Here is an 11087-nt window from a genome sequence, read left to right as displayed (position 1 = left end):
GATTTGCTGTAGTTTTGTTACAGTTTCACTTGGCACATTTAGGAGTGAATTTGGATGGGTGAAATCCCTGACGTTTCTGATGTTCTCCAAGTGAAATCTCGTGGGTCCTGGGAGGCAAAGGGATGGTCTCTCAGTGCAGAGAGAAGAACTACGCTGGCCATCACTCCTGTTCTCAGCCACCCCTCGCTGGCAGCTTGGAGCTGAGGGAGGATCACACTAAGGAGCTCCCTTAAAAAGAGACAGGGCCTTTCTGGGAGCAGAGGAATCCGGGCTCAAAGGGCAGATTGACAGACTCCTTGTCTTTTCTCAGGGTGCCTGATTAGGATCTCCTCTTTCTTCTCCCAGACTGCTACACAGAGGGATCAATGCAGCTGCCCAGAGCATTTCTATGGCTCTACCACCGAGGTGTCCTCTCCATGGGGATCCCAGACAGCACAGAGATACTATGGCAGAGCTGTGCCTTTCTGGAGGACACCCTGCAGGACACCCGGGGAAGCAGCTGAATGTCCTGAAGTTGCCTGGAGGGCACTTGGGCATTTTGCTCCCACAGACACATCCCCACAGCAGCACCCAAAGGGTTTGTGTCTGGACAGGAACCTGCCACCCCAAAGCCCCTGCACTGCCTGAGAAAAGCCAATGGTGAGAAGAAGAACAGCCCAGACAACAGGGGATGGCAGGGAAATGCCACAATGCGGCTGCCAAGGGAGGAGGGACACACAGAGAGAGATGGAAATGGGGGCCTTGTCCTTGCCTGGGCTCTGGCTGCTGCAGGGCAATGCACAGCCCAGGGGCCATGGCCTGAGGGCACAGGCTCTGCTTAGGCTGGGAAAGGAGCCCAGGCAGGAGCTGCTCAGGGAAGGGGTCTGTGCCACAGGGACAGCAGGGAGGGGCCCCCATCCCCCTGCCCAGCACTTGTGGCAGCAGCTCCCTGTCCCTGCCTGCCTGTCTCTGGGTGAGGAGCTGTTCCTGCCAGCAGCCCCTCCCTGTGCCCAGCTCAGCTCCCTGCCAGTGCTGCCAGAGCCATCCCCAGCCCAGTGCCCAGGGGCAGCTCTGCCTGGGCAGGGGCTGCAGAGCAGATCCCAGACCCCTGCGGTGGCTGGGAAGGGGGAGGTGTTCGGGGGGGATGTGCTTCCTGAGAAGGGCCCCTGGAAATGGAGGAGGTGGAGCTGAAGCTGTGAGGAGCCCTGACCCTGCAGCTGAAGGGCCCTGCCCTGCCCTGCCCTGCTCTGCCCTGAGGGGTCACTCCTTCCACCCACCCCTTCTCCCCCAGCCCCGTGGCAGCTCCTTGGCCAGGCTGAGAGCTGCCCCTGGCAGGCAGCAGAGTCCCTGCCCCAGCACACAGAGCCCTGGGGGCAGGACCCTGCTCTGCACCACAGCCCTGGGCACCCCTGGCTGCACCCCCACCTTCCCACCCCACAGCCAGCCCTGGCACAGGGAACCTTCTTGCCCTGGGCCTCTGATGGGGCAGCAGCAAGTCCTGCTCTGCAGCAGCTTCTCCTGCTGCACCCCAGCAAATCCAGCAGAGCCATCCTGACAGCTCCTGCCACTGCTGCCATTTGGCAGCTGGCAGAGGCACTTGCAGGAACTCACCTGCACTGCTCTGCAGCCACAGCCTGATCATGGCAAAGGGCTGGCAAGGTTCCTCCCCTGAGCAGCTCTCTCCTGTCCTCCCACCCCCGGGTCCCTTGAACCTCCTGCTCACTTCTCCTGTCTGCCCTTGCTGCCTGCAGCTCTTGCCCTGCTCTGCCATATGGCCACTTCCTCTGCACTGCAGCAACTGTGAGAGTCCTGCTGAAAGATCCTAGAAGCTGATAGTAACATTTCCTGGGAAATCCCTGAGTGCAGCATTGGGATGTGCTTCTGTGCACAGAGCTCCCCGTGTCCATCCCTCAGGCCGTGGGGCATCTCAGACAGGGCAGAGCAGGTGACACCCCGCAGGGCTGAGGTGACTCCAGCCCTTGGGAGCAGCAGGAGCCAGGGAGACCCTGCCCCTGCTGCAATGAACTGTCTGTGTGTGCAAGGGAAGGACTCGTGTCTCTGAGCACCCCGGGGGTGTGAGCAGGGCATGAACCCAGCTCAGGTGTGGACACTTCACAGAGCCCTGATACACACACACACTGCTGCTCTTCCTCACCCTCCTCCCCAGTCCCAATGAGAGGTCTCTCATCTGCCTTGGAAGCAACCACTGCAAAGGCCTCTCTGCTGGATCCCCTTCCTTGGCTCTCTGGCTGGTGCCTGCCGATGCACAGCCTTTGGGGAGGCACACATGGGGAGCTTCTCACCTGTGCACTCAGAAGAGTTCTGCGGGCACAAGTGACATTGGCCTTCAGAAAAATACTTTTCTTCCCTTTCCTCAAGACCCCGCTGAACACGCTCATCTACAGCCCGTGGAACAGAGAATTCATGACTCTGAGAAAAACACTCAGAAAAGCTGAGCTGGAGTTGTGATCCTGTGGGAAGAAATCTCTTCTGATTGTCTTCTAATCGGGCCCAGAGGACCTGCACTCTTTGCCAGGCATTGCCCTGGAAATGTGCCATGTGGGGAGGGCTTTGGGTGTGGGAAGGGGCAGAGAGGTGCTGGGGGACCTGGCTGGTGTTACCATGAGACCTCTCTCAACTATCTCAGGAAAGACAGAGCAATCAGGGGGGTTTCCAAGTCCTCAGAGAAGGAAAATACCAAATCTGTCTTCAGGAGGGAGAATTAGGGACTGGTCAGCTCCACCTCAGTCCTTGGGAAGGTGACAGGACAAGCTCTCCCACAGTCATCCCCAGGCACTTGAAGGCAAAGAAAAACACAGCACAAAGTGTTTGGGAGGGCAAAGGAGGGAACGGGGCACACTTGGACTTTGGGAAGGCCTCGGCCATGGTCTCCCATCATCTCCCACAGCCAGACTGAAGCAGTGGACGATGAGGGAAGTTTGGCTGGATGACCAGGCCCAGAAGTCACCAGTGGTCTGGAGCTGTCCTGGCAGCCAGTCACTGTTGTCATTCCTCTGTGCCCAGCACTGGGCCGCTACTGTGATGCACATGAACAATTGTCTATGTCCATTGACCACAGACCTTCTCTTCTTGATGGGAGGAAAACCACTCAGGTTCCCAGTGACCTTTGAAGTCAACGAGAAAGTTTGCTCAGGTGACCTGTGAGTTTCTTGTCCCACTGCAGGCATTGCTGCTCAGATCCAGGGCTGCCTGGCAGCTCCCCCCAAACAGCCCTGAGCATTTCCTTTGCTTCATCTTGTCTTTTTCCTTTTTCTCTGCTCACAACTTGCTGCCATTGCCGGCTCGCCCCCCCCAAACCCGATCCAAATGAGGATTCCTCGAAGGGAAAAGGTGCCAGCACAGAAAGCCCATTGACCTTACCCATCCCATTGACCATCCCTGTATCTCCCCCTGCAAACAGCCCATGTCTGTTTGCCCTTCCCTCCCTGGCCCCACTTGGCATCACAGGAACATGCACCCTGGGGAGCAAGATCATCCAACAAGCACTTCATTAATAGTTTGTAGCGCCCTGCAGTGCCTCGGGCTGTTCCCTTGCCAGAGGCACCCCAGGCCACACACATTGACAGCATGTGGATTATTCCTGACAATCCCAGTCTTTGGGCACTGCACTCCATGCACATCCCCCGTTCATTAGAGGCTCCACGGGAGGGCAGCTCTGCCGGAAAGAACAACACACTGACAGAAGGCCTTGGGGTCAGAGGGACGGCTTGGTGTGGCTGTAGAAACCCAATACTCACAGGACAAACACCCAAAGCACAGAAGCTGCTGGACAGTAGCTGGGAAACACTTGGGAAGAGAGACGGGTGGCTCAGCCCTGCTGGAACGTGACCACGTGAATCAGCTGCCTCAGGGTGTCCTTGAGCTCCTGGTTCCTCAGGCTGGAGATGAGGCCCCTCAAGCACCCCCGTCCCTGGGGCACCACCCAAGTGCCCTTCAAGAACCCTGAGCCCCCAAGTCCTCCAAGCACCTCTCCTGATCATGGGGTGCCCCCCAAATTTCCCCCAGTCATTCCCCCCACCCCCGGCATCGCTTATTTATTGCCAATAAAGAGAATTTTCCCTCCCCCACCCCAAACCTTTGGGGGGGGGGGGTGGGGACCCCGGGACAGCCAATCACAGCAAAGGGGGAGGGTCTTTGGGCAGGGCTGGGCACGCCCCCACAGGTAAGAACTCCCCTGACCCCCCCCAGTTCCGCTCAGTTGCCCCCCAAGTCGTGACAGGTCAGTGAGGTGCCCATCCCCCACTTGGGCGCGGGGGGGGAGGGGTGGGGATGTGGCCAATCAGGGCCAGACTTTGGACCCCCCTGAGCTGGGGAGGAGGGGCAGGTGGGAGACCCACATCTGGGGGGGGTCGGGGGGGTGCGAGATTTGGGGGTGTTTCGGGGGGGGTTTGGACCCACATGTGTGGGGGGGTGGATTTGGGAGTGGGACGGTCATTTTTGGGGAGGAAACTCACATTTAAAGGGGGTCTGGGTGGAGTGGGACCCACATTTGGGGGTCTCTGTGGGGCAAGACCCACATTTGCCCTACCCCCAGGGCCCCAAATACCCCCCAGGACCCAAATAACCCCCTAAAATCCCTTCCAGGACCCCAATATATCCCCCTACCTTCCCTCAGGATCCCAAAATTCCCCCCCTCCGACACAAAATACTCCCCAAAATCCCACCAGTAAACCCCCCGAGCCCCCCACATCCTTCCCTCTGCCACTCCAAGGACCACAAAACCCCCCCAAATCCCTCTTGGACCCCTGAAGACCCAAATAACCAACCGAAATCCCCCCGCGGACCCCTCAGGACTACCCCTAAACCCCAATATCTCCCCCCAGGACCACAATAAACCCCCAGGGCCCCCCCAAAATCCCTGTCAGAACCCCAATAATCCCTCAAACCACCTCCAAGAGCCCCCAGACTCCTCCTCCCCACCCCCCGAAGACCACAAATTCCCCCTGCTGGACCAAAATAACCCCCCGAAGTCCCTGCAGGACCCCCAAATCCCCTGCAAGACCCCTTCCAGAACCCCCAACCTCTCTCCCAGATGCCCCCTCAGATCCTCCCCAGAACCTCCTCGACTCCCCCAGGATGCCAAAATCACCCCAAGGACCCAATAACTCCCTAAGATCCCCCCAAGAACCCCTCAGGACCCCAATTACCTCCCAAAATCCCCCCTCCAGATCCCTCCAAAATCTGTCCAAGGACCCCAAAATCCTCCAGGAACTCCCTAGCACCCAATAAGCCCCCCAAATCCCCCTCCCAAACCCCCAATATCCCCCCCAAATCCTCCTTCAACGACTCCAATAACCCTCCAAACCACCCCCCCCCCGCAACTCCCGAGCCACCTCCCCCCGCCCCGAAGATCCCAAAATTCCTCCCTGGACCCATATAACTCCCCCCAAATCCCCCGCCAGCACCCCAATAACCCCCTTCTCCCTCTCCCCAGGACCCCCCACCATGACCTGCGAGCCCCCCGCCCCTCTCTGGGCCCCCCTGCCGCCCCCCCACCGCCTCGTGTCCCTCGCCCGCGCGTGGCTGGACGAGGACCTGCCCTGGCCCGACGCCACCGTGGGGGTCGCGGGGGACGCCCCGACCCGCGCCCACCTCCTCAGCAAGGGCGGGAGCGGCCTGGGGGGCGTCCTGGCGGGGGCCCCCTTCGCCGATGCCGTGTTCGGGGTGTCGGGGTGCCGCGTCACCTGGAGGGTTCCCGAGGGGGGGTCGCTGCCCCCCGGGCGGGCGCTGGTGGCCGAGGTGGAGGGTCCGGCCGGGGGGGTCCTGACGGGGGAGAGGGTCGCCCTTAATATTTTGGGGCGCTGCAGCGGGGTCGCCTCGATGGCCGCGAGGGCCGTGGGGGTGGCCCGGGGACAGGGGTGGGGGGGGGGTCGTGGCGGGCACCCGAAAAACCACCCCAGGCTTCCGACTGGCGGAGAAATACGCGCTGGGGGTGGGGGGCGCCGACCCCCACAGGGGAGGATTGGGGGGGGGGCTCCTCCTGCTCAAGGACAATCACCGAGCGCTGGCGGCAGCGGCGGGGGGGCTCGAGAAGGTGGGCACCCCGAATTTTTGGGGAGTAATGGGTCGGGGGACCCTTGAATTGGGGGGGTTCGGGGAGGGGGGCCAAAGTCTGGGAAAAGACGAGGGGGGAACTCCGATTTGGGGAAAGAGATCCATAAATTGGGGGGTTCTGGGTAGAGAGACCACGAAATTTGGTGGAGTACTGTCGATATTTTCGGGAGGCAAGGAGGGGGGACCCCGGTTTGGGGGGCTGGAGCAGGTGGGTACCCTGAAATTTTGTGGGGAGGGCACCCGTATTTGGGGCTTGATTTGGGGTAAAAGGTGGGTGGGGGACCCCAGTTTCAGGGGGGAAACATCGATTTGGGGGGGTGACCCCTAAATCGGGCGTTCTGGGTGGAGGGACCCCGAATTTGGGTAGGGACACACTGATTGGGAGACAATGGGTGGAGGGCAGATAGAAGGACCCCTGGATTAGGGGGAAATGGGTGGGGGAACCCCAATATTTGAGGGGAGGAGCCCAGTTTGGGAAGGAAATGGGGGGGGGCCCTGAATTGAGGGGTTCTGGGTGGGAGGAGAGATGACCCCAGTTTTGGTGGTGTTGGGTAGGGGGGACTCCTGAACTGGAGGGGTTGGAGGTGGGGGCCCGATTTTGGGGGGTTATAGCTTGGGTGACCCCAAATTTCGGGGATGGTGGGCAAACACTGATACGGGGGGGGGAGGAGACCCCAATATTTGAGAGGGGCACTGAACTGGGGGGGAGATGAGTGGGAGGGACCCCCGGATTAGAGGGTTCTGTGTGAGGGGTGATGTGGGGGGACCCCTGAATTGGGGAGGGATGGGTGGGGGAACCTCACCCCTCCCAGTTTGGGAGGGAAATGGGGGGGAGTCACACCTGAATTGGGAGGTCCTGGGTTGGGAGATCCCAAATTTGGAGGACAATTGGTGGGGGAACCCTAATTTTGGGGGGAAATAGGAGACATCCTCGAATTGGGGGATTTGAGAAGCGAGGACCCCAATTTGGGGGGATCAGTGCGGGGGGGGAGACCCCAATTGTGGGTCAACGAGTTGGGGGGGACAACCCCATTTGAGGGGCTCTGGGTGGGGCACCCCCTCTTTTACCTCACCCCCACCCCATATCGGGGCTTGGTGGGGTCCCTCTGGGATTCCTCCCCCTCATCCTCCTCTCACCCCCCAGATGGTTTTGGGGGTGCGCCGGGCCGGGGGATTCACCCGCCGGGTGGGGGTCGAGTGCTCCAACGCGGCCGAGGCGCTGGAGGCCGCGGGGGCGGGGGCCGACATCGTCCTCCTGGACAACCTCTCCCCCCAGGTGAGCCCCCAAAATCCGGGGGGGCAGCCCCAGGTGTGGGACTGGACCCCAAAAATAGGGGAACCCCCTGTATAAAATGTGGGGAAGCCCCATAGATAAGGGGGGGTGAACCCCATTTTTAGGGTCAGTGGGTTGGAGAACGCCAGTTTTGGGGATCAGCGGGTGGGTAACTCGTGGGTTTGGTTGGGGGGACCCTAGTTTGGGGGGTTTCTGAGTGGAGGGGACCCCGATTTTGGGGGTCAGCGGGTGGTAACTTGTAGATTTCTGCCTTGCACACCTCCAGTTTTGAGGGTGAGGGGCTCCTCGCTGACATGGTGCCCCCCGTGTCCCCCAGGAGCTGCACTCAGCGGCGGCGCAGGTCAAGGCTGCGCACCCCAGGGTGACGGTGGAGGCCAGCGGGGGGATCGTTTTGGGGACCCTCCCCCAGTTTTTGGGGCCCCACATCGACGTGGTGTCCATGGGGTGTCTGACCCACAGCGCCCCCGCCCTGGACTTCGCGTTGCGGGTGCTGGAACCCTAAAACCCATCCCGGGGCCCCGGAAAGCCACCCTGGGACCCCCTAAGTCCCCCCCTGGGAGGGGGACCCCGAAATCCGGCAGTGGGTCCTCCCAGCCACCAGGGGGCGCCAACGGCTGAGGACCCCCCCCCGCCCCAATATCCAGGGGATCCCAAAATCCATCCTGGGGCCTCCCTAAACACATGCTTGGACCCCACATCTTCACCTTGGGGTCTCCCTTACCCAGAGAGGACCCCAATGCCCATCCTGGCATCCCCAGGGTCCCCCCAAACTCTTCCCCCCTCCAGGGGTGACCCCAGATCTCAATCCTGAAGTCTCCTCACCCCCCTTTTCTCTCTGTACCCCCAAATAAACCCCTCCCACACCTTCCCCCTACGTCTCCCCAACATTTTTTGGGGGCATTGCTCCCCAAACCCCACCAGTGAGTGTGAAAACATCCACTTTACAGCGATCAAAAATGGAGGGGGGGGGGAAGGAGGGGGAGAGAGAAGAGTGTCAAGACCGCCAACCCATTTGAGTCCCCTACTCAAAAATAGTGGAAATTCTGCTAATCAGGGAGTGGGATCCAGCCTTTTGTGGAAATTGGCACTTGGGGAACGAGTCTGAGTTCAGGACAACAGTTTGAGGGGTCCAGAGCCCAGTTTGAGGGACCCAGATCTCAGTTTGAGGTGCACAGACCCCAGCCTGGAGAGCCAAGATCCCAGTTTAAGGATCCTAAACCCCAGTTTCAGAGGCCCAGAGCCCAGTTTAAGGGGCTCGGACCCCAGGGGATGGGTTAGGGATGAGCAGGAAATCTGGCCATAAATTACTGCCACCAGCAAGGCACTGTCACCCCTGCACAGGACCCCATCCCATCCCAGGACCCACCCTGTGAGTCTGATCCCTTATCCCAGGACCAGCACCCACGCTGTGTGATCCCTTATCCTAGGACCAGCACCCATCCCCTGAGTGTGATCCACTCTGGGACCAGTGCCCCCCGCTGTGGTCCAGCCCCAGCCCTTCCTGGTGATCCCCCTGAGTCACCACCTTCCAGGAAGGCTGCAGGCCAGGCTTCTCCTTATCTCACCACCTCGGGAAGCTTCACCCTGGCATTCCTGTTTCCAGCCACATTACCCCCTTCGGCATCTTGACCCTCTTGAACCCTCCCCATATCAGCTCATTCCTGGGTCACAGATCTCAGGAGCTTGTTCCTTACCAAAGGGTTATTGATTCTGATCTTGGAAGTCCCTGGAAATAACGTCTCAGTTCTGTCCATGCTGTCCCAAAATCCCTCCCCGCAGCAGGAACACCCTGCAGTTGCTCAGGCTCCTGAAGCAGCTGCACCTGTTTGTGACAGATGTTACCTGTGCCATTACCTTTCCATAGGGATACCAACCCCCCCTTCCTGCCTCTGGGATTGTGTGTATGGGGGGGGGAAGATCCCAGTTAGTGAACTCCAGTAAAATCCACTCTGCTCATTGGAAAACCCACATGTTAGAACCTTTCTCTTAAAAGGGATGGAGAAATGTCTCTGCATCCCAGAGCTGTGGTGATAATAAATCACCTGAGGAGCACTGAGGAATTAGGTGTGCAGGAACCGTGCAAATAAGGGATGAATAATCCATGGACAGAAATTGGGCTACTCAGCAGTTAAACTCCCAGCTTCAGTCAGGAATGTGACCTGTGGAGCAGAACCTGTGGTGCACAGGACACAAGCTGGAGAGGGGGTGTTTCCCAGCCCTGAAATCACACGTCCCGTGGCCTTGAAACTGGATTTAAAACTGGAACATGAAAATCTTCATTAAACATTGGAATAACATAAAGTTACAAATTAACTTTAACTCAGCTGCAGGGAGAAAAGTCACAGAATCATCAAATTACTAAGGTTGGAAAAGGTTGGAAAAGATCTCCAAGGTCATTGAGTCCAACCTGTGACCAATCCCCCCCTTGTCAACTAGGCAAGAGCACTGAGTGTCACGTCCAGTCGTTCCTTGGACACCTCCAGGGATGGGGACTCCACCACCTCCCTGGACAGCCCCTCCCAATGCCTGACACCCTTTCCATGAAGAAATTCCTCTTGATGTCCAACTTGAACCTCCTCTAGCACAACTTGAGGTCGTTTCCCCTTGTCCTGTCCCTTGTTCCCTGGGAGCAGAGCCCGACCCCCCCGGCTCCTCCCTCCTGTCAGAGGGAGTTGCAGAGCCAGAAGGTCCCCCCTGAGCCTCCTTTTCTCCAGGCTGAGCCCCCCCAGCTCCCTCAGCCGCTTCTCACAGGACTCACGCTCCAGCCCCTTCCCCAGCTCCCGTCCCCATTCCACCCGTACCAGAGCGAAAAACCAGCCGCGACCTGAACAAAACCCGTGCGAGACCACGATCGGCTGCTTTTAACGCGGTGCCTTCACCCGATCCGCGTCTACCCAAGCCCACCTCCTCCCTGGGCAGGGGCCCGGGGCTCGGGGCTCTCCCGGTCGCATCCACCCAACCCAGCTCCCGGGGAGCCCCGAGCCCAGCGCGGCTCCGAGGGCGTGGGGTAAATTTCCCGCCGAAAAAGGCTTTTCCCAGGGAAATCAAAGCAGCTCTTTCCCTAAAGTGTCATCCCGATGAAACGGGGCAGCGGCGGGGGAGGGGCGCGGAGGGGAACCCGGGCCGCTCTGTTCGGGGGGAGCACGGGGCTGTTCGGGGGGAAAACAGGGACGTTCGGGGGGCGAGGATGTTCGAGGGGGGGCAAGGGGATATTCGGGGGAAAAGGATGTTCGGGGGGGGCACGGGGCTGGTTCGGTGGGACACGGGGCTGTTCGGGGGAAGCACGGGGCTGTTCGGGGATGGGGGGGGGCACCGTCCTATTCCGTGGGCGGGAGGGGGCCGGGACCGTCCCACTCTGCTCCGCCCCCCCCAAGCCGGACACTGCCGGAGCCGCCGCCGCGATGTCCGCGCTCAGCGTCAGCCGGGCTCGGGGGCTCGGGGGGCTCGGAGGGGACGGAGAGGGCCGGGATCGTGCTGGGGCAGGGGCGCCGCTGCCAGCCCCGACACCGGGGGTCTCGTCCCGGGGGCGGCCTCAGAGCTGCTGCCCCCGCTGCCCCCGGGATCAGTGCCCGCTGCCCCTCCCAGCGGTCGGTGCCCTCTGCTCCCCGAGGGCTGCCCGTGCCATTGGTAACTGGGAACATTCCTTACGTTGGGATCCACCGGGCCCCCTCCCCGAGAACTGCGCCGGCGCTTCCAATTCTCCCCGTGATTCCTGAACTGGGGGAAAGGTGAAAGGCGC

At 60.4% G+C, this 11087-nt stretch overlaps 1 protein-coding gene across 1 annotated transcript; it reads left to right on the top strand.

The window, feature by feature from the left end:
- Positions 1–4411: 4411 nt before the first annotated feature.
- On the top strand, positions 4412–10337 carry QPRT (quinolinate phosphoribosyltransferase). Its single transcript, XM_051770165.1, is given in 4 exon segments — positions 4412–5862; positions 5864–6034; positions 7199–7330; positions 7665–10337. Coding segments are annotated over 4 exon segments (906 nt in total). The 5' UTR covers positions 4412–5445; the 3' UTR covers positions 7851–10337.
- The last annotated feature ends 750 nt before the right edge of the window (positions 10338–11087 follow it).

Source organism: Manacus candei, unplaced genomic scaffold, assembly GCF_025592945.1.
Source record: "Manacus candei isolate 608988 ecotype Guabito, Panama unplaced genomic scaffold, ASM2559294v1 h1tg000117l, whole genome shotgun sequence".
NCBI lineage: Eukaryota > Metazoa > Chordata > Aves > Passeriformes > Pipridae > Manacus > Manacus candei.
This window is presented reverse-complemented; position numbering and strand designations above follow the sequence as displayed.